Consider the following 26,436-nt stretch of genomic DNA (forward strand, 5'->3'; position numbering starts at 1 on the left):
TGGTGGTTCAGGGGCCTGAGTGCTTTCTGTTTCACCATCCTTAACAGTCACTCATGACTATTCCAGGCAGGAGAAAGGAGTTTGCTTTTTGAGGCAAAAGGAACATACCTGTCTGCTTAGCACCTTTAAAGGAGCTTGTTTGGGACCTCTAGTCAATGTCCGAACTCTTAAGCCAGTCAGAATTTAGATAAATAACTATAATTACTTGCAAGAAAGGTTGGAAATTGGGGATTTTGGTTGAGTGCTTTGCTGTCCCAAATGCCATTAGAACTCTGTCACTAAGAAGTGGCGAAGAACAGGTGTTGTGTTGGCAGTCTCTACCACAGTCATCTCTTCTGTTATCTATTTTGAAGTGGGAAACATAGAGTAGTTGAGTTTGTGTATGCTGACCAAGAAAAAAGAATCCTGGTGGCTACCCCAGGTTAGCCCGTGGATGAGGATTTTAGCCTTTCTGGCGAAGGGATTCAGAATAGGCTCTGGTTTCTGTTTTGTGCAGGGCAAGGGATTCAGACCACGTTCCAGGTAACAGCTGGGCTGTGTAGTTTCCAATACTATGTAGAATCTGGAATTTGGTGGGTAAGTACTCTGTGGCATAAACCTGGGAGTGGTTTGGGAATGGAGGCCTTGGAATCCACAGTCAGACTTGAATGTTGGTCGCATACCTGCTTGGGGGGCAGCTTTCTCTCTATATTTGTTTCCCTGTCTGATCAGTAACTTACAGTGTGTTATATAGTACAGTTCCCAGCACCTGCACGCTTGATAACACCACTTGTAGGCCATTTTGCAAGTGAGAGGTGGTCTGGGCACATACATGGGTATAGTGGAGCATGTAAGACAGAAGTCAGTGCCTCCGTGGATGGCTTAAACTTTGCACAAAGAAATGTCACCCGGAGGCACTGTGGCGTGGATCCCATGAGGTTGGCTGCACATCAGACCTCCTATATACATTGTTCTGGGCATCAGTTTCCTTGTCTGTGGAATGAAGGGGTTGGCCCCGGCATCTGAGGAACTTGAAACAGAATCAATCCCTGCACCCCATGTCCTAGAGTTTCTAGTCTGGGTGGGGCCCCACGTTGGAAATTACTTATCACCAGGTGATTCTATAGCCTGAGGTGGGCTGCGCTCCCTCGCCTGTCAGATCTGGGAGGTTCCCATCAGCTCCAACTTGCTAATATGTGAGTGTGGGCACTGCCAATACATGGCTTCTTGACATTTTGTGACAAGTAACCAACTCTTTGCATTTTGACTGAAGGAGACCCTCATTAAAATGCAAGCATAGTGGGGCTTGTATGGGGAATAGAGTTACCAACCTAGGTACGCAGACTTCAGTCAAGCTCCGTGAACCTACGGCGAGCCTCTCGACTGCTGGGTCAACAGGTGTGCGCCACTGTGCCAGGCTCGACGTTTAAGTGAACCAGCTCTTAAGTCAGTTACCTTCTGCCCCTTATCCCTAAACACTCGAAGGTGTGTTTCCTCAAAACAAGGTCATTCTCTTTTACCTAACCACAATGTGATTATCAAAATGAGGAAATTAATGATGCGGTGCTCTTAATTTCAGGCTGCTTTCAGATTTCACCAGTTGTTTCACAGGTGTCTTAAGGAGAAACTTGCAATCACTGAACTGCATACTGAACTGTCGTATTTCTGGAGTGTCTCTCCTTTGCTGAGGCTTTTTCTAATCTGGAGCAGTTCCTCGGTATCTTTATCTTTCATACCTTGACATTTGTTAAGAGTACAGGGCAATTTTTCTTTAGAATGCCCTCAAATTGGATTTGTGTGGTATTTCCTCTCAGGTTGATGGTGACTAATTTTGGAGAAATGCTCCAAGTGATGTGTGCTCCTAATGCACCACAGTCGGAGGCACATGAGGTTGGTTGGAGCCTGGTACTTGTACAAGTACCTGGTACAAATACCCTGGTGCTTGTACTTTTGTAAAGTAACAATCTTTCTCTTTATGGTAAACACTGAGGCTATGTAGATATCCATCTCCTCATCAAAATGTATCCACTAGGACTGGGCTTGTAGCTCAGTGGTAGATCACTTGCCTAGCATGCATGAGGAACTGGGTTCCATCCTCAACACCACATTAAAAATAAATAAAAGGTACCATCCTCCTGCAACTAAAAATACACATATACAATGTATCCACTAGCTTCACATCATCTCTTGATACTTCTTGATTGAACAGTTATTACTAAGATATAAGATGCTGCCAACACTTTTTTCTTTTTGGTACCAGGGATTGAACCCAGGGTTGCCCAATCACTGAGCTTCATCCCCAGTTTTTTTTTAATTTTTTTATTTTTTGTTTTGTTTTATTTTAAATTTAGAAACAGGGTCTCACTTAAGTTGCCTAGGGCCTTGGTGAATTGCTGTGGCTTTTTTTTTTTTAATGTACTTTTTAAAAAATACCTTTGTTTAGTTTTTTTATGTGGTACTGGGGATCAAACCAGTGCCTCACACGTGCTAGGCAAGCACTCTTATCACTGAGCCACAACCTCAGCTCCTGAGACTGGTTTTGAACTCATGATCCTCCTGCCTCAGCCTCATGAGCCTCTGGAATTACTTAAGGTGTGAGCCGCTTCTCCCAGCTTGCCAACACTTCTTTTGCACTTATTAGTTAACATTGTACTGTGAAGAAGAGCTTTTCATACACTCTATACACTACCAGTTATAATCTGATACTGCTTTTCATGCACAAATGGTGCGTTTGGAAATGGCTTCTGTGTCCTCTTACCACATCTCCATCATCCTGTGAGCACTTCTTTTGGTTTTTTGGTTTTGGTTTTTTTTTTTTTTTTTTTTTTTTTTTTTGACATAAGATATTTTAGGCTCATTGTCTACTTTCCCCAGATACGGACTTAGCTGTTTCTGCAGGGAGCTCTGGTGCCTTTCAGTAGGGAATAGTATCCAAAAACCAAAATCTGAGCCCTGGGTGCTCTCACTGCCAACTGGGGTATCACTAATTCAAGAATGTTCCTGCAGACAGGGTTTATGTGAGTTCAGCTATGTCCACATATATGCATGTATCTGTATAACATTTATCAATACCTACCACCAGTTGGTGATACCTCTGATTTCAATTCCAGTGTGACGCCATATTCTGATCTTCTCTCATTTTTATTTCATTTTCCCAGTGAGAAACCTGGCTTTTATTATCCTCAGGGTATAGTTGACTCTGGAACAACATAGGCTAAATGGTGTGGGTCATCTTATACATGGATTCATCTTTTGGAGATTTGTGACAGTTTGTAAAAATGTGCAAACAGATTAGAAAAATTGAAGAAAAGGTACATCATGAATGCATAAAGTATATGTAGATAATACTTTATTTTAAAATTATTTACTACCATAAATATATTCACCTATTGTAAAATGTTGAAAATGTATCAAAACTTGAGCACTTACCATACAGGGTATCAAGAAAAATGTAAGCAAATGTGAAGACACTGTTAAGTCATTACGTAATATTAACTAGTATATATTATATTGCTGTAAGACTTCCATAGCCACTGCCTACAGCTATTGGGGTGAACTTTGTTTCAAGTAGCTGCTTAAAACACTGTGCAGCAAGTTCAAAGCCAACCTCAGCAACTTAGGCCCTGAGCAACTCCGTGGGACCCTGTCTCAAAATAAAAAATGAGAAGGGCTGGGGATGTGACTCAGTGGTTAAATACCCATGGGTTCAGTCCCTGGTACCAACATAAACAAAAACTGCTGTGCAGCACTGGTCACCTCATGTGAGAAGTTGGTCTCTCAAGTAAAGTCCATATTCCAGTAAAAATATGATCTCCCACAGTTCTTGCATAGTTTTTACTGTGTGTCATATATATAACATATAAAATGTGTTAACCCTCAGCAAGACCCTGTCTCTAAATAAGACATTAAAAAGGGCTGGGGCTGGGGCTCAATGGTTAAGCACCCCTGGGTTCAATCCCCAGTACCAAAAAACAAAAAAATGAAATATGTTAACCAACTTGGTATTATCAGTAAGGCCCCCATTCAACCCTAGCTTCTTAGTGAAGTGTTTAGAGAGTCAAAGGGTCAGTGCCCCTAACCCGGTGGTGCAGGAGTCAGCTCTTTCCTCATTTGCTCAGTCCTAGAATACCCCAAAGTAGTTTCGTAGTTGCTAACTCACACCACCATGAGACACAAGCTTTCTAATTAGTGTGATATGGTCATGGGATGCTCAACGCCAGACCTCATACCTCAGAGGTCCCATGAGGTCATACTGCCTAGGGACGACATAGCTGTCTTAGTTTGTGTGACGATGCTGTCTTCACAATGACAGTATCACCTACCAGTGCATCTCAGAGGTTATCCCCTTTGTTAAATGCCGCATGACTGTATTTGTTTAAAGAAAATTACAAGAATACATATGTACAAAGTTATTTGTTGTAACAATCTGTAATTTAGACTTTGTTCTAGGCTCGGAATTACTTTTCCATTTAGTGTAGCTGTGGTAATCATTTTAAATACTCAGTATTGAATACTGCACTCACTGTCTTGAAGTTTTTCTTTTTTTTTACACTGGGGATTGAACCCATGTCCTTGGCACATGCTTAGTGCACACTCTACCACTGAGTTATGCCTTAGCTCCTTGAAATTCTTAATTTATGTTTGGAATTCGTGCTTAATAAGTGAAGTCTGATGCACCAATGGAGCATGAACCAGGAGCGTGGAGCTTGGCTCATGCCTGGTCCTGTCACCCTAGGGTGGGTTCTCTGCTGCCCACTCTTGCCCCTGGACAACTTCCCCTCCTTACCTCTCATTCATTGGAATGGATTCAGAAGAAAACTCCACCTATGAGCTCACACTTTGGTGACTAGAGGCATTCAGGGTATCCAGGGCTGAGTGTTAGCACAAGCCTGTGTCTGATGATCCCTGGAAGTGAGTGTACTCTCTTCCCGTAGGGCGTAGCTCTCCTAGCCTCTGCTGCCAACACTTTCAGGGAAGGTTTGGAGGAGACTTGCTGTTTACACTGTGTCATCTTAAAGATAAGCTGCTTCCCTTTCTATCGAGATTCTGGGCCTTCGAATTGGGGGAGAGGCTCCGTGCTCTGTGTAAATAAGGTTTCTGCTCACCTGTTTTCATCAAGTGGTACATTAGTAGACTCCCATCTGTTTCTGGGGGTCAGACATCCCCATCCAGCCGTGCAGTGTTGCATCCACCTGGCTTCTGGAAGGCCGATGCTGCCCCTTGGCCACCGCTGTAATAGGATCACTGATCCAGTCATCCTCAGCCTACCAAAAACAGTGTCGGGCATCTTGGAAGATGTTGATCTCCTTCTGAAGGCACCTCCCAGTGCCTCAGTGAAGAGTGCACTTTGGAACGTATGGAGAACTTACTGGGGTTGGAGAATGTGGGCTTCACCTCCTAAGGGAAATGCACCCCAGCATGCCTTTCTTCCTAAGCTCTTGGCTTCTCACCTCTTCCTTAACTTAGGCTTCTCTCTCTCATGACACCTAGGCTACTAATGAGTCGAGGTTTCCATCAGCCAACCAAACGGTCAGAGTCCTGCCCAATACCGGAGCTAGGACACTGGATTCAGGATCCCCAGTAAGCATGCCCTGTCAACACGTGTGACCTGAGCCAATGTCGTATTCACACCCTGCCCATTTAGTCTAACACCTCAGAACTCATTGCCACACCTTCTCCAGGTTTCTAATAATACAAACTAGAAAAATCTTACTAACTTGGTACTCGGTGACTAATTGCTAGCCACCTGACCTTTGTCACCAATGTCATAGGACATTCTCGGAAACCTGAAGCAGAAAGAGAGTCACTCTTCCTTCTCTCCCGTCTTCCATCTCCTGCTGTGCCTGCTGCTGACAGATGGTAACAGGAAGTCAAAAGGGCAGCAGAGTACTGGGGTCATGGGGTCATGAGGTCACACTGTGGAAAGGCGAGAGTGGGGCTGGATGGAAGGTGTTAGGTCCACCCCAGAAGACTGCCGATGGAATTCCAGCATTAAGTTCCTGCTGCAGGCAGTGCTAGGGCTTGGGATGCACTGGGAAACAAAGTAGCCCCCACTGTCCTGAAGCACGGTCCCAGGGTGAAGGCAGGCAAAAAAAAAAAAAAAAAAAAAAAATCCAATAAGCACTTCACCTCAAAGTACCATTGGGCATGTCTGACCAAGGGTTTTTGTTTGGAATATACAAAAATCTCCCAGAAATAAAATTTGAAAGATCACCCTAATAAATATACACACAAAATGAAGCAGACCCTTCACAAAAGAGGCTATTCCTGTAAATAGGGAGTGGTCCCTGACTTCACAGTCCTAGAAAGGCAAATTAAAAGCACAGTGAGGCACATAACTACCTGATGACAAAGACGGGCAGGGCCGACCCTGGGGGGGACATAGAGCAACTGCTGGGAGAATATAAACAAGGACACTCAGGGACACTGCTCAGCATTGTACAGAAGCAAGGATGGACCTGCCCTGGGACCCAGGAGTTGTCTTCACATATGTAACCAAGAGATCTAACTGCCCAGGTTCACAAAATAACTTCAGGAGAGTGCTCATTCATGGAAGCTGTGTTCAGAAAGGCCTCAAGCTGGAGGCAACCCAACGAGATGTGGGTGAAGGGGCGAGAGTGTGGGTAAACCGTGACACAGTCCCACAACTGAATAGTGTTCAGAAATAAAAATATGCAAGTGACTGCCACATACAGCAATGATGCGTCTCACAGGCAGTGTTGAGCCAAAGGAGCCAGACAACAGTTCACACAAGGTGACCTATTGACTCCACAGGACTCATCCAGTTCATCTAGGGAATGGCAGACAGGACAGAACTTTGGGAGTTACTGACTGGGGAGGACCAGCTGCCACGCTGGGAGTGTTTTCTACTGACTTGGGTGGAGATTGTATACATTACAGCAGTCATCCATCTGTAAACAAGATTGGTGCACTTCACAGTATGTATGTTGTGCCTTTGAAAATTAATCAAAACAGAGCTGAACCGGCGGGATTTGGCATCAGATAAATCACAGGAAGTTCTCTGCTCCCAGACCTGGATCCATGGGCTTCTTGCCTGGGAAGCGCAGCAGCAGGCATCGTGGGAAGGTGAAGATAACCCTTCCAAGCCTGTCCATCTCACAGCCTTTCTGGGGTACAAGGCTGGCATGACCCACATCATGCAGAAAGTCCACAGGTCAGGATCCAAGGTGAACAAGAAGGAGGTTGTGGGGGCTGTGACCGTAGTGGAGACACCACCCGTGATGGTTGTAGGCACTGTGGGCTACATGGAAACCCCTCGAGGCCTCTGAGCCTTCCAGACCTTCTTGCTGAGCACGTCAGTGATGAGTGCAAAAGGCGCGTCTATAAGAACTGGCACAAATCTAAGAAGGCCCTCACCAAATACCACAAGACGCGGCAGGATGACAAGGGCAAGAAGCAAATGGAGGACTTCAGCAGCATGAAGAAATACCGCCAGGTCATCTGCTCTGTCGCCCACACCCAGATGTGCTGCTTCCTCTGCTCCAGAAGAAAGTCCACCTGATGGAGATCCAGGCTCAGAAATTGGACTGGGCCGAGAGAGGCTGAAGCAGCAGGTACTATGAACCAGGTGTCTGGACAGGATGAGATGACTGATGTCACTGGTGTGACCAAGGGCAAAGGCTACAATGGGGTCACCAGTCACTGGCATACCAAGAAGCTGTCGTGCAAGAACCACTGAGGGCTGCACAAGGTTTCCTGTATAGGAGCCTGGCATCCTTGGCTCGGGCTGGGCAGAAAGGCTACCGTCACCGCACTGGATCAGCACGAGGGTCTACAAGACTGGCCAGGGCTACCTCGTCAAGGATGGCAAACTAATCAAGAATAAAGCTTCCACTGACTCTGACCTGTCTGACAAGAGGGTGGCTTCGTCCACTGTGGTCAAGTGACCAATGACTTCGTCATGCTGAAAGGCTGTGTGGTGGGGACCAAGAAGTGTATGCTCATCCTACGCAAGTCCTTACTGGTACAGACCAAACGGTGCACTCTGGAGAAGGAGGGCCTTAAGTTCATTGACACCACTTCTAAGTTTGGCATGGCCATTTCCAGACTATGGAGGAGAAGAAAGCATTCATGGGACCACATAAGAAAAGACTGCATTGCCAAGGAAGAAGGTGCTTGCTGCTGGAGCAGGAGCAGCTGGCTGTGGCCAATAAAAACTTCTTCAGTGAAAAAAAATCAATCAAAAAACCAGGATAATTTTATAAAAATATAAGTGCCAAGAAGAAATCAAAGGTATGGGGAGGTTGGCGGGGCTGAGACTTGGATGGAAAAGAGGTAGCCACACAGTGAGAGGGATAGCAAGTGCAAAAGTCCTGGGCCAGAGCAAGCTGGGTATGTCAAGAAACCCAGGCCAGGCCGATGGACCAGAAGGAACATGGCAGGCTGGGGTGGCGGAGGTGAGCAGGGCCAGGGAAGGTGCAGAGTAGGGGATGGTGGTAGGACTTGGGAGCAGGGAGTGAGGGAAAGAGAGACCTTCGGTGACTCTAGTTAGGCACTCTGGGAGGTGGGGAACGGGGAGCCTGTTGATGAGCAGGAGTGGAGGCCCACGTTCTCGACACGGGGAACTGAGCTGTTTGCCACGTGCCCCACAAAGCTGCTGGTGAGGCAGTGGGCAGCGGGGCTCTAGCCAGGGTCACAGCATGAATGTACAGGTGGGGTTTCAAGTCTCCAAACCAGAGAAGAGTGCCCGCAAAAACAGAACGCAGGCGCAAGGCCACGGGCTTTTCTGTGAAGAAAAGAAGAGAGCTGCCGGGGTCTCTGATCGACAGTGCTGTAAAGTGAATGCACCTCTTCACCAGCTCTGCAAACCTCAAGTGCAGAGCCTGCCGCCCAGCATGGAGAAGCCCACCATGAGCAGAGCTGGGCTCCAGGCCTGGCCACAGTGCGAGCAAGCATGTACACCGAGTCCCTGGCACGGAGCTGGGGCATCTGTGCTTCTGAGGACCTTGGGTGATTCTTCTGCACCAGGAAGTATGGAAACCTCTCACTTCCAGTGGCTCAGAAATATGTGTGGGAGGTGTGTATCCTCATATCCTCGCATGTGTGTGTGTGTGAGAGAGAGAGAGAGAAGAGAGAGGGAGAGAGCAATTTCCTCCTTCCCTTTCCAAGGGTGGGGCTGCTCCTGAGTTTGGGAGAGCAGGTCTGTTCTGTGAGCTTTTGCTGTGTGTGTGTGTGTGTGTGTGTGTGTGTGTGTGTGTGTCCGCATGCGCGTGCGTGTGAGGGGCGGGCACGGTGTCCCAGGAGGACAGAGTTTGCATTGATGAAAACCCTTCCCAGCTCTTTGATGCCTCTCTCCCGTTGCCCAAAGTGCAACAGCTCAGTCCTCTTGCCCGGCTCACACTGCACTCCCTCTCCGCCAGGATGGCATCCTTCCTGGCCCTTCGCATGGCGCTTCTGCTCATCTCTGGGGTCCTGGCCCCTGCGGTGCTCACAGGTAAGGGGTGAGGCCTTCAGCCCAGCTGCTGTCAGCCTCTGGGGTCAAGAACTATGTTGGAGCCTGATCTTCAGTGTCTCCTGGGGTGGAGGCCATTTGGGTGACTATTGGAAGCTCTCAGAGTCCAACTGGGTGCATCTGCACAGGATGGGTGTCTCAACCACAAGGACAATGGCCTCTGAGGTAGGAGGGCAACCTGGAGAGCAGGGCCAGGCACAGAGCTATATGGGGACACGAGGTCCAGCACTCAAACATCTGAAAGCTCCCAGGTCTGGGAGGCAGGAGAGAGTGTCGGGCACAGAGCAAGTGGCCAAGGGGTTGGAGGCCCAGTTGCTGAGCAGACCACAAAGCCCTTTTAGTTACCTTTTAAGCCCTGCAAACCCTTCCCGGCTGGTTTTCTGCAGTGCTCAGAGAGAGTGAAGGTCCAGGTAATGTCTCCATCATGGGAAAATTTTCAGAGAGGGCAAAAGACCTGAGATCTGCAGTGCAGATACGGGACCTAGGCTCTGAACAGAGGCCAAAATGACCACGTCTGGGGTCAGCAAGAAGAAAGCCCCGGTCAGCCCTCGGGGACCCTGCACTGGGAAGGACTGGTCCAGGCTGGGTTCCGAGTCTGAGAGAAAGGTGCGATGGGCACAGGCAGACTTTGCTCTTGGAAGAAACACTCTACCTCCGTTGGCCAACGGTTGTACTGAGGGTGCCTGCCTCTGTACCCAGAGTGTCTCAAGACCTTGCAGTCTGGGCTGTGGGGTTGTCTGTGGATCTGTGAGGGGAGATAGTGATCTCCCTTGTGAAAGTGTGGCCTGGGGAGAGCTGATGGGAACCCCTGATAGGAACCCCTGGCTCTGCATCGGGAAGGCCTATGTAACGGTGGCCCGGCGGCCTGGCCTCTGGCTCTGTCCCCGCCTCTCCATGCAAGTCTTCTCCTCATCTGCAGGGGGCGAGACCACTGCTCCGCCTCCCCTTGGGGGCCATAAGGCTTCACAGGAGTTCATGGGATCCCTCAGGAAGAACCTGGCATCCTGTCCGTGCTCAGTAAATGCTGGGGGAGTGCAAATCTGACCTACCCTGGCCCCTCTCTGGAACCAGGTGCTCTTGGGCAGATTGACCTCTTTCCACAGGCTGGGCAGTACCTTACCTGCTGCTGGTGGCAGAAGTGCCCACTGAGGGAGCCCATCTGATGGCCCGAAACTGGGGGAAGTGACCTCAACTGTAGGGAGGTGTTTCCCTTACCTGGACCTCAGGGCTGAGACCCCCACAGCCCCACCTCAGGGAGACTGCTGATCCCACCTGCACCGTGGCCAGGGGCTGCCGGCTCTCCCAGCCCAGGGCTCCTCCAGTCTAGGTCAGACTGTGCACACATGGGAGGACGGGCTTTGGAGACATCCAGGTCCTCACCTGGCCTCACCTCCCTCTTCCTCCACATGCGCTACCAACGGGCAGGACCCATGGGCAAGGGGCCAGAGCACAGCAACCCGCCCAGAGACGGGTTTAGCTATTCTGGGAAGAAGGCTGTTTGGGAACTCTGGGGTCTGGCTCTGGGCTGGAGCTCTGAGCAGATGAGTTCAAGGCCCGGCAGGCCCCCTGACTCTTTCCTGGGCTGGGGTCCTATGGCAAGCAGGATGGGAAGGAGCGCTGGTCTGCCACCCTCCCTGCTAGGAGCCAGTGACTGCAGCCACGGTGGGGGGAGCGGGAGTAAGCCAGGTTGGGCGGGCGGGCGGCCAGGCCAGGGATGAAAAGGCCCTTCATGGCCCTGTACAAAGGCCGCCTGTGAGCACAGCTCCTGGCCTCAGGGCCCTGTGGTCAGACCGAGTGTTAAACAAACTTATTTACTGAAAGGCAGGGTGACTGGGGAGCCCGAGGTGCCCAGGCCTGTGGCAGCACCACCAGGCCCCCAGCGTGCCTGCTGGCTTCATCCCAGTGTGAAGGCCCACACCGTCACTCACTGTCCATGGAGTCCTGGGTCCCACCATTGCCAAGGCGACCAACACCACATCTCCCCTTTCCCCATCCTCACTTGCTGTCACTTGGCCTGCCGGACAGTTCTCTGAACTGGGGGACTCCACTGTGCTCCTGTTGGTCCCCCTGTGCTCTTCTTTGCCCTCTTCACCCTCCTTCACAGGAGCAACTCCTCCTCCTGCGGGCAAACTGGCCGACGACACCACTTTGGGGGAGGATGGGCGAGTGCCTCTAAGTTGTATTCCTTAAGTTTCCTTCCCTGCAAGTTCAGAAAAGAGCAATGCGGATGGAGATGAGGTCCTTTGCTGGTGGGTTGGGGTGAGTTTAGCCCGTGGCCCAGGTCGGCAGGCACCACCCAGGTCGGCTGAGCCTGGTACCCAGAAGCCCTGGGGCGGCCTCCCTGGCCAGATGCCCAACATCAGAGGTGAGCCTTGGCCACAGTGGTGGGACAGGGAGGTGCCTGCCTGCCAGTCTGTCTTGGGCATGTGGTGAACAAGTAGGGGGCCAGTGGTTTGTCCATTTCTCAGGGCAGACAGGCAGTCTGTGAACCCTAGACTTCAGGGCCTGCCAAGCAATAGGCACACTCTGGCCTTTTCTCTGCCCAGCCCCTGGGGCCTTTCATGGGAGCTTTGAGGCTGTGGACCCCTGCCCTTCCTGGCTGCAACATGGGAGACCTGCCCAGGCCGCTTCCCCCTCCCCCAAGGGTGATCTTCAAGGTGGGGCCAGAGCGACAGCCAGACACCAGTGTGGCAGGTCAGCCCTGGGTCCTGTGAGAGGTGGATGGCCAAGACTGGGTACTTGCTGTCAGGCTCCTGGACGCTCCTTGCCAGGGAATTCTTATTTATTTATTTATTTATTTATTTTTGGTACTGGGGAATGAACTCAAGTTTGCTTAACCACTGAGCCACATCCCCAGCCCTTTTTAATTTATTTTGATCCAGGGTCTCACTAAGTTGCTTAGGGCCTCGCTGAATTGCTGAGGATGGCCTTGAACTCACGATCCTCCTGCCTCAGCTTCCCGAGCTGCTGGGATTGCAGGTGTGCGCCACCACACCCGACTGCCAGAGATCTTTTCTGAAAAGGGTTCTGATTCAATGAAGCCCTGGGGAATGTGACAGTGGTCCCTGCCTGGAAACTGGGCCTCAGAACTGAACCAGTCCAAGCTTTTTGAGGTGGTGGCAGGGGCAGGTCTGGGGAGCCAGGGACCTGGTAACATTTAATGGTGAAAAGATTTTAAGTTCACAGACAAGTTAAAAAAAAAAAATCCAATGAACTTCAGTAGAACTTTCACCTAAATCTACCAGCCACCAACACTCTGCTGCATCGCCCCTGCCTCGTGGATACCGAATCATTTGAGAGGAAGTGGCAGACATGATGCTCTGCCTCTAAATGTTTCCTAACAAGGACCTTGTCTTATACAAGCAGAGTCTGCTGTCAAAACCAGAGGGACACTGACATGGCCCTGAGCTACAGAGCTATTTAGATCCCAAATATCTTCTATAGCAGGCCCGCCCTCTCCCTGCATCCAGGAACACGGCTCACTGACCTGTCTCCTCCTCCACCTTCCTTTGCCTTTCTTGGTCTTGACTTTTTTGAAGGGCCCAGTTATGAGGGGCTGATATTTCTTCCTGGTTTCCCCGAGATGGGCAGGAAACTCCAGAGGTCCCTTGTGTCTTCTCTGAGGACCCCTCTCCTGGAGCTGGTGAGCTTGCCCCAGCAAGGACCTGCCTAGGGGAGCGTCCAGGGATAGAGACCCTGGGCATGAAAGGGCACAGGGACCTGCAGGCTGCAGTCCAGCTGTTAACAGACTGCAGCTTCCCATGGGCTTCCAGGAAGCACAGCCTTCGGCACGCTGTCCACAGGCTGCAGACCATGTTCCACGTGAGCCTCAACCTTCTTGCTCCTGAAACCGGGATAAGAATGGTCCCCATGCCACAAGCAGCTGGGGTCAATGAGATGGCATGCTGTGACAAAACATCCCATAAGCCCACTCTAGGGACCTGCTTGGAGACTAAGCATCCCTGGATCACAGCGCCGTCACAGTAATGGGCAGGCCATGGTAGCCCTGGCTCTTCGAAAGCCCCGCTGTGGGATGGGCAAGCTGGGAGGAGGCCTGGAGCCTGCCTACCACCCTGGTCTTGAACTCGGCTGGGCTTCTGAGGCCTCCTTCCTGGGCTGCTCTGGAGCTCCACAGGCCAGCTGTCTTGAGGGTGCGGGTGGGGGGGTGGGGGAGGCTGACTGGGGCCCAGGGAGAGGATTATTACCAGGCCTCTCATCCTGCGCTCCCTGTGGGACCGAGGCTATCTTCTTCCTGCTCTCTGGGGTCTCTGTGTCCCCCAAACCCTGCTGACTCCCAACCCCATGAGCAGAGAAGGGTTCGTGCAGAAGAGCTGGCTGCAGGAGCCTGGCTGGATCGTGGGCCTCCTGGTGGGCCTCCTGGTGGGCCTCCCTTGCCGGCAGCTCCTCCCCTCCTCCACCTTCCTCTTCGGAGGTGTGTGCTGGATTCCATTCTCAGGTTGCAGAGGGAGAGCCCCTGCCCTATGGTGGCGGACTGCCCCAGTTAGGCCCAGGAGGAGCAGGGTCACCTGTCTCAGGGCAGGGGTGGGCCTCTCCTTGTGGCAGTGAAGCCCTCACAGGGGTGGGTGGGTCCCCAGGTAGGTTGGGACCCGGTTCCCAGTCTTTCCCCAGGTGAAGGAGGTCTTGAGGTTTGGGTCCTGGACCCACCTCCACTGCCCTGAACTTATGCTGCCACCTCCGCTCAGTCTCTTTCTGAGGGCCTATAGGTCTCCCAGCCTCCACCCCCATCCATCTGTCCTCACGTTGGCTAGGGGCAGCCTAACCCCTGGCCCCTGGAGGCATCTGGGGCCATGTACACATGGCCTCTCAAACTTGGGTGTGAATTTTGCAGTTTCCTAGCTGTGAAATGGGCGGGCTGGTGTGGTGTTGAACTCGGAGCTCTGCACACAACACCCTGAGTTGACACCAGGAAGGGATGTGCCACCTTAGCTCCACCGCCTGTCTTTGAACTTGCAGCCGAGGGTCCGCAGGAGCCTGATCCCACACTGTGGAACGAACCCGCCGAGCTGCCGGAGCTGCCGTCAGGAGAAGGTCCCATGGAGAGTACCAGCCCCGGCCAGGAGCCTGCGCTCACCGCTGCACCAGCTCCCACCTCTGCGCCGGGCCCCGAGGACAGCACGTCGCGGGAGCGGCTGGACCAGGGCGGCGGTACGGGCTTGGGGAAGAGGGCGTAAGGGGAAGGGGAGCCGAGGGAAGGGCGGCCGCGCCCGGCGTCGGGGCTGACGCGGTCTCCGTCCTCCGCAGGCTCGCTGGGGCCCGGTGCCATCGCAGCCATCGTGATCGCCGCCCTGCTGGCCACCTGCGTGGTGCTGGCGCTGGTGGTCGTCGCGCTGAGAAAGTTTTCCACCTCCTGAAGCAAATAAATGAGCCGCGCCCGCTCGCGGCGCGACTCGGCTGCACTCCCGTGTGCCCTGTGTCTGCGCGTGCGCCCGCGCGTGAGTGTGAGCGCGCATGCAGGTGTTCCAGAGTGCGCGGCAGCGCTGCGTGTGCGGCGACGTGGTGGAGGGCTCGAGGCGTGCGACACGTGCGCGTGCGAGCCCGCGTGCACGTGATGTGCTGGAGAGTGCGCGCAAAACCGCGGCGCGTGCGTGGGTCGGCCGCCGAGCGCTGGTGCTGGAGCGCGAGCGCTCCGCAAGCCGACGGCAGGCCGCTCTCCAGCTCGCGGGGCCCTGCTCCTGTCGCGAGCACCTTGGGCAGGTCCACACACCGCCCAGCAACCGAAGCCAAGGGAGCGGGAGGCTGGCAGGGCAGAATAGCCCTAGGGAACCTGTCCCCTGCCCCTAGAGACCCTGGGGATGTGGAGGGCTTTCAGGCTCCCAGGCAAAAGCCCAGTTTTTCTGGGTGACGCTGCCACCCATTGACTTAGACTCAGCACGGGCCCCATCTTCGCTCACAGCCCCTCTACTCCGGGTTGCCCCAGGAGTGGGATAAGCCAGGGGTGAAGCTGGGTACTATCAGCGCTGTCCATACTCCTCACCCTCCCACTGGGCCTGGGTGGGTTGCGCTGCTTCAACAGGGACTTGGAGAGTCCCTTGGGCTGGCCTTTCCAAGCTCAGCTGTCCTTATTGGAACCTGTCCACCCTGTTGCCCCTCCGCCAGCCCCCTGCACTTTGCCTGTGCCTTGCCTTCTGTCTCCAGACTTAACAGGAGAGGACTGATCCTGAGGTTTACAGTGGCTGGCACGTGGGCAGAGGCGCAGCTCTGGCCCCACCCTGGGGCCCGTGGGAGCTGGACATGGAGGCAGCGGGTAGAAGCTATCCCTTGGGGATGGTTTAGTGCAGCTGGAGAAGGCCTGGGCAGGGATGCTGGAGAGAAGCTGCTGGAACCCACCCCACCTTTTTTTAAAAACCCTTTTCCCCTCAAAACTGTTTTGGCCTCTTTGGCTTCACTGGGGGCGTTTTTCTGCCAAGACCATTCTTCCTGGATACTCCAGAGCCAGACCTGCACCCTCCTCACCCTCACATTCTTGGGCGCAGGCCCCATAGAAGCCTGTGGAACAGCTTCCGCTCTGGCAGACTTCCCAGAGCACATCATGGGTTAAAAGGCCGGCTTATAAAGGAGTGCTATAAAACTGACCGATTTTCATGAAACTGTTGAAATCATTTCATTCCACATGCCATTGAGTAGCCAAAACCCTTGCTGGAGCAGATAATCCAACTCAGTATACGGCTCCTGGATTCAGAAAGCCTGGGTGATAGCCACCCCAGGCCTTATCTCAGTCCCCTCCCCCACCTAGGGCTCAGAAAGGGGCCCCTCTGCTCCCTACTCCTGTGGGACTCTGGTGCAGATGCTCCCAGTGGGGCTGCATCAAGGTCCCCAGAGCATGAGCTGTTTACTGGGCCCAGGGCCCTCTGCTCCCAGCTGGCCCGCATTGCTGCAGGTGACACATGCTCCCAGGGATGCTCAAAGGGTCTGAGGTCTCAGGAAGGCCAAGGACCCCACTGTGGCCTGTGGAAAGATGCTACCAAATCCCACTGGCTCGAACTCCAAGGCCTGTTCTGTGGACAGTGTCCTGACAGAGAGTTCCTGGTCCCAGGTGCACACGCCCTGGACGCTCAGGGACAGAATCAGGAGTGGGGATGAGGTAGCTCTGCTGGCCAGCCAGGCCAGGAGAGGGACCGCAGCCCCTGGTAACCGGCTGCTACTGAAGGCTTGAAGAAGTGGCCAAAGCCAACATTTGGGGCAGGTAGGGAGGTCCCCCACTTTGGGACCACCTCAGTGCCCCTGTGACCAAGGTTCTTCTCAATTCCATGTAGTGAAAGGATCTCCCCAATGGCCCCGCTGGAGTGGAGGCTCAGCCCCTTCCATTTGGAGACCTGACCCTGGCTGCTCTCCGCTCCCCTGGAAGCCTCCTCAGTCCCCTCCTTTGGAACGTGCCTCCCCCCACTGGCCTGGAAAGGTGCTCCCTCTCCCAGCCCAGAACCAGAGGCCTCATTCCTCTGCACCAGGGCAATACAGAATACCCCTTCACCTCTTATGTTTTATACATGATGCTTCTTTTAATGCAGCCAAAAAATGGTATTTGCTTTTCTCAGAACCATAACCATACAGGATGCAGTGACCAATTCATTCCATAAAACACCTGGGCTCCTTAAGGGGCCAGAAGACACAAGTTACATCCAGCCCATCAAGGAGCCAGAGGTGACATGGGCCCTCAGCCAAGCTCTGGTAGGCCTGCCACGGAGCAGGGCCTGGCCGTGCAGCCAGAGGCGGCAGAGGCAGGGGCAAGGGAGGACAAGTGGCTGGTCTCAGTCCTGTGAGCCGGAGACCAAGAGCTGCTCATCAAGCTCTGTCAGGCAAAGGCAGCCCATCGGTGTGCCTGGTAGGTTCTGCAGCTTCCAAGGTAGGGAAGGGCACGTGCAGTGCAGGGGCATGACGGTCGTCACCCGCCACCTCGCCCGCCAGGGACACCGGGCTCAGGGACTCCAGTGGTCCTGGGAGGCCTCTGGAGCATGCCTGTCCCCCAACCCCGCGAAGAGGCAAGAGAGGGGTGGTGTAAATACTGCTGACAACACGCCTTGTCCTTCACGAGGACCGGGAGAGGTGGCGGCTCCAGCCTCTAGGTGAAGGAGGGCAGGACGCGCGAGCACTGGCCACGTGGCAGGGACAGGGTGTACACCCAGGCTCCTTCTGTGGCACCCTGGGGGTGCCAGCCCGTCCTTCCCCAGGCCCTCCTTGACGGCCAGGGTCCTGCCAGGCCTGCCCGCTCCCCTCCTTGTGCAGGCTGGTGCCTGGCCAGCGGTCACTGCCGATTCCGGCTGCCCAGCTTCCTGCGGTCCTTGTTCTGGCTGCGCTGAGGGTCATCCATCTTATGGACACGGAAACATTCCTTGAGGTTCTGAGAGCGGATCTTGGGGTTCAGGATCTCCTCGGTCATGGAGCTGGGGAACCAGCCTCTCTCCTGGTCATGCAGGCGCTCCCCAAAGATCCACCCTGAGGAGGAGGCAGCAGGGTCAGGCACTCCATGGGGCAGGGGCCGGGCCTGGGCGGAGGCGCCCCAAGCCAGGGCTCCTGTCTGTGTGGGGAGCAAAGGTGAGGGACTCCTTCCCAGAGGGAGCAGCTGGGCATGCCCTGCCCGAGGGCTCAGGTCAGGTTCACCCGTGAGCTGGGGAGGCAGGGGTGTGTGCAGAGGACCAGGCTGCGGGCTCTGGCACAGGGCTCCCCACTGACTCTGGAGCCCATTCTGGAACCCATAGTGATCCACACCAGGCCTCGAGCCCCGAAAGGCTACCCCCCAAAGTCAGGTATCCAAAGGGCCCACTGGGGTGGTAGCTGAGCAGTTGGTTACCTAGCCTGGACCTAGAGATCATCTCCTTATTGATCAGTTCCTCTCAGAGTCTCAGCTTCCCAAAGGCCAGTGTGGCCAGCTGAGGGTGGCCTCTGAGCTGGTGGCCCTTGAGTCACGGTGCTCTGGGTCCCTGCTTGCTCAGCCTCCTTCCCCCAGAGATCTTTGCTGGGCCTGGAGGCATATACCCACCAGCTCTGGGGGGTCTGGGGCATGCTCTCTGCAGGTCACCTGGAGGCGGGTGTGTATTCAGTTGGCGAGGGACTTTGGAATGGGGCCAGAAGGGGCCTGGCTAGAGGAGGCCTCCCGGAAGAGGGCCTGGCCATCTAGCCTGGGCTGAGAAACGGGGGAGGGGAGCCAGGCACAGCAGTCGTGCCTGCCATCCCAGTGACTGGGCGCCTAGGCAGGAGGATTGCAAGTTCAAAGCCAGCCTCAGCAACTTAGTGAGACCCTCAGTGATTTAGTGAGACCCTGTCTCAAAATAAAAATTTGAAAAGGGGCTGGGGATACAGCTCGGTTGCTAGAATGCTTACCCTGGGTTCAATCCCCAGTACCACCACCACCACCACAACAACAACAACACCCAAATTTAAAAAGGGCTGGGGAAGTAGTTCAGGGGTAGAATACTTCTGAGTTCTATGCTCAGTATTGTAAATAAATTAATGAAATAAAATTAAATTCTCTAGGGTCTGGGAAGGAACTTCATTTGGTGCTGATGTCATCTGTGTGTGTGTGAGGGGTCCTGGTCCCTAGGGGGCTCCGAACCTGGTGGTCACAGGCTTCCTTGGAGGCCTGTTGGCACACGGGTTTGAGGCAGGGGGCTCTGGTCACACTCCCTTCCACTGTGATGGGAGGGCTGAAACCAGGTCCATCCAAGGGGGGGAGCCATGGAACACCTGCTTGGGCTGGGCCTGCTGGGAGGGGGTGAAGGTGGGACCTCACAACTCTTGGGGAGGCAAACAGACACCGAAAAAATCCCATCTCTGCTCGGGGGAAGGGCCCATGGAGCCGGATCACAGGTGTTCAGGTGGAATGTCCCAGGGAGCCCAGTGCTGGTTGGCAGCAGCAGAGCTGTCTGTCCCAGCATGTGGGGCTGGGACCCCACTCCCCTTTGGGCTGGGAGAGGCGCACAGCCCAGGGCAGAGTCCCCGGGGGCCTCACCATCTTCTGTCCTCTCCAGGATGTTCAGGATGTCAGCCAGCTCCAGCGTCAGCTCGTCAGGCTGCTGGGCCACATACGGGTGCACGCACTGGACCTGGGGGCAGTCTGACGGGAGGGAGAGGGGGTGGTGTGTCCCCATGGTTGCTCCACTCTGCACCCAGGGAAGCAAGAGCTGGCGGGGACGGCCCTGGGGTGTGGCCCTGGAGGTGATCTGGGGGCTCAGGACAAGAGGCCACAGCCGAGAACGACGACTCCTGTGCCTTTAGATCTTAAGTGCTTTCCAGGTAAGCAGCAACCCGCTAAGAGCCCTGGAGTTTGGACCCAAATTCCTCCTGTGTCCCCATGGTTCTTGTCACTTAAGACCCAGTGACCGCTGTCTTCAAGTGAACCGTCCCACACTGGCAAAGCTGGGGAAGACACACTCCTGGTGGGTGCTAAGCTCCTGCCCAGGATGGGGCCTGAAGCTGCAGCCCAGAGAGCCCCTGCGAAGCCAGCCGGTGACTTACCCAGCAGCCGGGATGTGAAGGAAACAAATTTGGTCCTCCTGTTGGGGGCCAGAGAGGTCATCCACCGCTTCATCTCACTCCTGGCACAGGGAAGAGGACGGTGCCCCAACCGCAGAGCAAGAGCAAACCCATCCAGTGGCCCCAGCCTTCCCGCAGGCCGGCACCTGAGCCTGGCACGGGCTGCACCAGGGGTTCTCCCCGGGGTGCGTTAGGAAGCCAGGCAGTAAGAGGAGCCCTCCACCAGGCCCCACAAGTCATCCGAGGCACACAGGGGAAGCCATGGCTTGTCAGCTGCAGCGGGGCAGCGAGGGTTAACGGGACGCCCTGCCTCGGCCTGGGGACCAGCTGCAAGGGGTGAGGCTGCTGCAGAGAAGACGCTGGCCGATGGCCGGCAGGGAGCGGGCCGCAGCGCTCAGGCGTCCCTCCCACATTGATTTTGTGGGTCCTGTGGGAGCTCTGAGCTGCAGGGCAGCGGGGCAGGCAGCTCAGAGCGGGGACACAGCAGTGAGGGGCAGCAGGAGGAGGGCGTGCCCTGGTCAGCCGCCCAGGCTCGCAGGCCCAAGGGAGCACACACCTGCACACCGCGGACCCCCGCCCGGGCCCTGGGGGAGCCCCGCCCACAGGGCTGGCCGGACGTGGACCTCCTTGCACCTGGGAGCAGGCCTGGGGCAGCTGAGGCCAGGCCCGAGCGGGGGCGGGCACTCACTGAGAGGATGCCTTCAGCATGTAGGTGGCCTCGCGGTCATCTGCGTTCTCCAGCAGCCGCAGGATGAACACGTTGGCCAGCGTCTGGCCCTGGTCCTCCAGCTCCTCCACTCGCAGCAGGCCGCGCGAGGCGGAGTCGAACACCTGGTACTTGTCTCTGGGGGCCGCGGGAGACAGGTGGGCGGGCGGTCAGGCAGGCTGGGGGCGGCCCTCTTCATGCCCTCTGCAGGGCCTCTGCAGGCCTGTCCCCCAGGAGTCTCCCAGCCGGGGCACGAGGCAGGCAGTGGCTGCCCCGCTGAGTGCTGCCCAAGTGCCGGACGCTAAGCAGGAGTAAAGCCCTCACAGCAGGGGAAACTGAGGCTCCTGAAGGCTAGGTAAAGACCCGCACTGGACAGCAGCAGGGCAGACCTCCAAACCTGACACCAAAGCCCGAGCTCTGTCCTGCCACCTCCCTGGTTTCCTGGGCCCACGGTGTGCCCTTCAGCACCCGCTCACCCAGGGATCTGGCGGCAGATCACCAGCAGGTCGTTGAAGAGGAAGAGGTAAATCTCTCGGAAGAGCTTCTTGGTCCGCAGGGTGCGGGAGGTCTTGGGGCCCGACATCTGCTGCAGCTCGCCCTGCTTCAGCAGCCAGCGGGAGTGCGAGATGATGGGCACCGACTGCGGGGGGCAGCGGGGTCAGGGTCTGCACCCTCCTGCCGGCCCCGGCCCCTGCACCGTGACGGGGACACTAGAGTGACGCGAGGGCAGCCGGTGCAGGCACGCAGCAGCGGGTGTGAGTGTGTGTGTGAATCTGTGTCCCTCGAGTGAGTGTGTTTTATGTGTATGTGTGCTTCTGCGCACGCATGGTGTTCTGTGCATGTGTGCTGTGGTGTGGACCTATCCACACATGGGCTTCTGGGGCATGTGTTGGTGCTGTTGATGTGTGTGCTGTGTGCTTCTTATACGTGAGTGTACCACTGTGTGTGTGCCATGCATGCATGTGCACTGCATGTGAATACTGCATGTGTAAGCATGTGTGCTGTGTGTGTGCACTGTGTGAGCATGTGTGCGCCGAGTGTATGCACTGCATATGGGAGCATGTGTGTGCTGCATGAGTGCACTGAGTGTGTGAGTATGTGGGCTGTGTGTGTGCAGAGTGTGAGCATGTGTGCACTGTGTGAGCATGTGTGTGCTGTGTGTGTGTACTGTGTGTGAGCATGTGTGCACTGAGTGTGTGAGTATGTGTGCACTGAGTGTGTGAGTATGTGTGCTGTGTGTGCATTGTGCGAGCACATGTGCTGCATGTGTGCAGTGTGAACATATGTGTGCTGTGTGTGCACTGTCTATAAACGTGTGCACTGTGTGTGAGATATGTGCACTACATGTATGTACTATGTGTGCATGTGTACAGTAGGTATGTGCACTGAGTGTGAGCATGTGTGTGCTGCGTGTGTGAATTGCATGTGAGCATGTGCACTGCATGTGTGCACTACACACATAAGCATGTGTGCAATAGGCGTGTGCACTGAGTGTGTGGGCATGTGCGCTGCATGTTTCATGCAGAGCTGGGGTGGCTAAGTTCACAAGGAAGAGGAAAGAGCTACCAAAGAGGGAGGAGGCCCGGCCTACAGGGTACGGCGCTCGCCCTGCTGTGTGGCTCAGGGTGGGAGTGGGGCACCAGCGTCAGCCCAGAAAACACCTCTCCTCTCCCACAGGATGGGGCTCAGCTCCCACAGCAGGCCCACCTCTGGGGCCCCTGGGGGGCGCTGTATGCCAGGCGCCCGTCACCAGAATTGCAGGCTCCAGGGGTCCTCGGGGTTTCAGTAATGGCTGGAGTTTTGTGCAAAGTTTGGGGGGAAGGTTGGTAGCCTGAAAATCCTCAGACGTGAGAATCCTGGCGTAGCCATGATTCTCACCATGGACTGACTGCTCAAGGTCAGTAACGAGGGGCTGGGGCTGGCAGGCAGCGCTTCTAGAGGAAGAGCGGGGCCAGGAGCCCTGGCTTCCGTGGGGCAGGGAGGTGGCCCGGGCTGGGTGCCCCCTGTGCCTCTGGGGCAGGTCTGGGCACATGGGGCTGGGCGCAGGGCAGATGTGGGCTGACTCCCGCCCAGGCTCACCTTGATCTTGAACTCCATCTTCTTCTGGATGCTGATCATCTGCTCCGTGCGGCTCATTTTCCTGACGCCCTCATTGCACGCCTTCACCACCTGGGACGAGAGGGGTTGCCTCAGGCCAGCCCACCCGCCATCCCCAGCCAGTCCTTTCTCTATGTGAAAACCTGAGACTCTGGTGGCCTTTCACGCCTTGTCCCCAGAGGACACTTCACAATGAGCCACAGTGTCAGCTGGGCTAGAAGAAGCACCACAGGCTCCAGGTTGGCCTCTTGCCCGCCGAGGGTACGCATGGTACCCCGCGAACCCAGCAAGCGGGGTCCTCATTCTGAAGGAACAAAGATCTGCACTGGCTCGTGGGGCCCAGGGCAGCGGCAGGCTGCACGCGCGTGGGAACATGTGGGACTGAATAAAGTAATCACCGAACACCCGCGAAACCACGGACAACGCCATGAACTCTGCATCCACTAAACTGATGGGAGCCAGAAACTAAACTCCCATTTGAAAGCAAGAGTGTGTGCATGTGTGTGTGTGTGTGTGCGTGCGTGTACACGCGTGTGCATGTGCGTGTGCGTGCCGGCTCCGTGGGGAGGGCATGGAGGCCTGCTGGAAGTTGGGGACAGGACGGCCGGGCACCTTAGTGCTCTTGTTTTTGCTCATGAGTGTCTTCTGGATTTTCTTATGTTGAGCATTACTTTCAATAATTAGAAGAAAGCCATCTACTTTAAAAAAGTAAGCTATGTGAAACAGAGTATGCCTTTCGTTAAATGCAAAAGGGACATGAAAGCAGAAAAGAACCTATTTTAAAGTGTCCCCTGTCCTGGGCTGATGGCAGGGAGACCTGTCTGGGGCATGCGGCCTCTGACAGGCGTGGCAGCCTGGGGACTCGCCTCCCGCAGCCTAGCGTGGCTGGCACCAAGGCACGTGGATCGGGTACGCACGGAGGCGCTGCCTTGGGGACAGACACCTGACAGGTGGCCCAGCCAGCAGGTGGCTGAGCCTCCCTGACCAGTCCCTTGGCAGCTGCAGCTTTGCCCTGAAAGGATCAGGAGGAGTACTGCCCAAACAGGGAACGGGCCGCACTGAGCTAAGGAGTCCTGGTGTCCCGCCACGGCCCAGAACCGTGCCACAGGTCCACCAAAGGAGAAGTTTCTGTCCCTGGGTGACAGTCACACTCCCCACACCTGCTCTCACCATCATGGTAGCCCAGAGCCCAGCAGGGCCGTCCCACACAGCAGCCCCAAACTGGCTCCCCGCTGCAGTAATGCCAGCCTCGGAGCACAGGACGGAGCCCCAGGAGCTCCTGAGGATGCAGACGGGTCGCTGACCCCTCCCACACAGCTGCCTCCGGACACTTCTAGGAGTCCCTCTCTCTGAGGATCAGGAGAAGGCCCTCCATCACCCACAGAGAAAGCCCAGAGCTCTGGGGCACAGCCAATGAGTCCTCCCAAGAGACACATGAGTCTTGAGGGATGGGAAGGAGGTGTGGAGGGACAGGGTTGGGACAAAGAGCTTGCCTACGTACAAGTCCCCCCATGGGAGGGAAAAGAGATTGCATCTGACTTGAGGAAAGAGGCAAAGACAAGCCGGGGGTCCATGGGGTCCCTTGACACTTGCCATGAGCAACACCAGGCAGCTGACAGAGGCCTGGGTCCTGTGGATGGTGGCAGAGTTCCATGAGGTAAAGAATGTCCCCGAGTGCCTTGTGGCTGCTGCCCCATCCACCATGAACAAATTAATGGATGAAGGTGCTGAGGGGTCTCGAGGGATGAAGCTCTGCTTAAGCACCATCGGATGCATTTTTAGCTCCGGTGACTTTTCTTGATTGCAAAAGTGAATCTTAAAACGAGGCGCGTGTTCTGAAGCGGGGGACTGGCGGGAGGGTGGCCTAGGTGGGGGAAGTGGCCCGCTGGGACACATGAAAGGAGGAAGGGACTCACCATCTCCAGTTCCCTGTGGGCATCCAGGGCAGTACCTTCGCGCTCGGAGCTTTCTTCCACCCTCTTCAGAATGTTCTGCGGGTAGGGACAGGTGGAGTTGAGTTTCCTGCCTCCAACCTTCCCTCCCGCTCCCCCTGGGCCATGGTTGCCTCCTGCCAAGGCAGCCCAGCGCCTGCTGTGTCTGTGACACACTCCAAGGGTGGAGTCTGCCGCCCAGGCCTGAGAGTCCCCAGACCAAACCCGCTCAGGTGTAGGATAACGCGGTCCAGGTCTGCCCCGTCCCAGCGGGCGCCAAACGCCCGCGGCTCCCCAACCCTTCCCAGAGTGCCGTGGGCCCGGTCAATAATCAACTGCCTTTTCTCCAAATGTCCGATTTTCTTCAATCAGCAGAAGGTCATGCCAGGGCGCTTTCCCCTGTGCCAGGGAGCCGTGGGCTGTGCAGGGCTTCTGCCTGGCCCTCCTCCCAGGTCCAGTGTTTGTGCCAACCTGCTTTTGTCCCAGGAGGTCTGGGTGTCTGGCTCCCCTCCCAGTCCCCAGGCCACCAAGCACCAGGGCATCGCCCGCCTCTCTCCTGGGCCCCTCCCGGCCCTCCCTCCCAGCAGCCAGGCCAGAGACCTGTGCTCCTTCCTCCCCACACGGGGCTGGTCACAAACCCCGCATTAACTGTTCCCCGCATCCCAAATCCAGCTCCCGGCTCCCAGTGCTGTCCAGACTGTCTTTTCTCATCAAAGCAAAAGTTCCATCCCACAGGGTCTCACTGGGGGCCTCGCATGGAGGACAGCGGCAGTCCTTTGGCCTGCGTTGGTCCTTTGGCCTGCTGCGAGCTCATCTCAGCGTGTCCCCGGTGCCCCCGGAGCCCCCGGTGCTGAGCTGCAGTTCCAGGTGGACTGCATCCCTGAACACACTTCCTCTGAGCCCTTCCCCAGGGTCCCGACACCCTGCTCAGGTGGGTTTCAGCCCTTCACTGGCTTCCATCCACATGATTAAGGTCTTATCTGTCCATGTACGCTCTTCTCCTACAGAATGCCTTCATGGTTGTTGCCTCTGCATGCAGAAACGGTCACTATCTCTGCTTCCGGTTTTCCCAGTTGAAAGCTTTCCTCTGTCCTCTATCCCACGGCTGAGTCCGCTGGGCCACGTGCTACCCCTCCTTCTTCTGCTCCCTGTGCTTCTGAGGCCCCCTCCCAGCCGCCTCCCGCCTCGCCTCTGCTCCTGAGCCAGCTGCCCCTTGGCTTTCGCCTCCGGGTGCCTGACCTCTGACCTTCCACAGCTGTGGCTCCAGAGCATCATCTCGGAGCCCCAGCGGGCCTCTCACAGCCCCTTCATCTGCTCAGCTGCAGTGGCCTCCAAGGCTCAGGACCGGATCGGCCACACCGGCCAGCTGCGGTCCTGGCCCGGGAGGCCGGCTGCAGCGGCCCCGCCGGTCCTGCCCTCTGCAGGCTCTGTGGCTGCACCTGTCTTGGTTCCTCCCTCGCCCTGGTTGCTCCCTCTCAGGCAGGTGGGGCTCTGTCCCAAGGCCTGGTCTTGCCTCTTCCTCTCGGTCCTGGGTGGTCTCCTCTACTAAATACTACCCAGAGGCCAAGAGCACCCGCCTGACCTCTCCCTCTAACCTGCACGTGGATGCTCAGCTGCTCAAGGGCTCAACCAGCCCCACTAGTTCCAGCCCTGACTCCGCCCTCCTGGCCTCCCTGGGGACACCGAGCTGCTCAGGCTAAAAGGAGCCTTTGTCACTGATTTCAGCTCACTGAGTGCCCTGCAGGGCTCCAGGGCTCACACCC

At 55.5% G+C, this 26,436-nt stretch overlaps 2 protein-coding genes and 1 pseudogene across 7 annotated transcripts in view; 2 read left to right on the plus strand and 1 right to left on the minus strand.

Moving 5' to 3' along the window:
• The first annotated feature begins 6,679 nt into the window (after nucleotides 1–6,679).
• Nucleotides 6,680–8,953, plus strand: LOC124979550 (60S ribosomal protein L3-like; annotated as a pseudogene).
• Nucleotides 8,954–9,360: 407 nt separating this feature from the next.
• On the plus strand, nucleotides 9,361–14,837 carry Snorc (secondary ossification center associated regulator of chondrocyte maturation). The gene is made up of 3 exons (XM_047542936.1): nucleotides 9,361–9,433; nucleotides 14,426–14,617; nucleotides 14,714–14,837. The coding sequence occupies exons 1-3, from the start codon at nucleotides 9,361–9,363 to the stop codon at nucleotides 14,821–14,823; spliced, it is 375 nt and encodes a 124-aa protein (XP_047398892.1). The 3' UTR covers nucleotides 14,824–14,837.
• A 2,129-nt stretch (nucleotides 14,838–16,966) lies between these two features.
• Nucleotides 16,967–26,436, minus strand: part of Ngef (neuronal guanine nucleotide exchange factor) — an 82,454-nt gene continuing 72,984 nt past the window's right edge. For all 6 annotated transcript variants that reach the window (XM_047547301.1, XM_047547306.1, XM_047547302.1 and 3 more), the window contains 7 exons: nucleotides 24,659–24,733; nucleotides 22,725–22,814; nucleotides 21,122–21,285; nucleotides 20,628–20,783; nucleotides 19,922–20,001; nucleotides 19,416–19,520; nucleotides 16,967–17,902 (listed from right to left, as the gene is read on the minus strand). In XM_047547301.1, the coding sequence (XP_047403257.1) occupies nucleotides 17,712–17,902; nucleotides 19,416–19,520; nucleotides 19,922–20,001; nucleotides 20,628–20,783; nucleotides 21,122–21,285; nucleotides 22,725–22,814; nucleotides 24,659–24,733 (861 nt within the window). In that variant the 3' untranslated portion in view covers nucleotides 16,967–17,711. The remainder of the gene's footprint in view (nucleotides 17,903–19,415; nucleotides 19,521–19,921; nucleotides 20,002–20,627; nucleotides 20,784–21,121; nucleotides 21,286–22,724; nucleotides 22,815–24,658; nucleotides 24,734–26,436) is intronic.

This window comes from Sciurus carolinensis, chromosome 3 (genome assembly GCF_902686445.1).
Source record: "Sciurus carolinensis chromosome 3, mSciCar1.2, whole genome shotgun sequence".
In the NCBI taxonomy this organism is placed as follows: domain Eukaryota; kingdom Metazoa; phylum Chordata; class Mammalia; order Rodentia; family Sciuridae; genus Sciurus; species Sciurus carolinensis.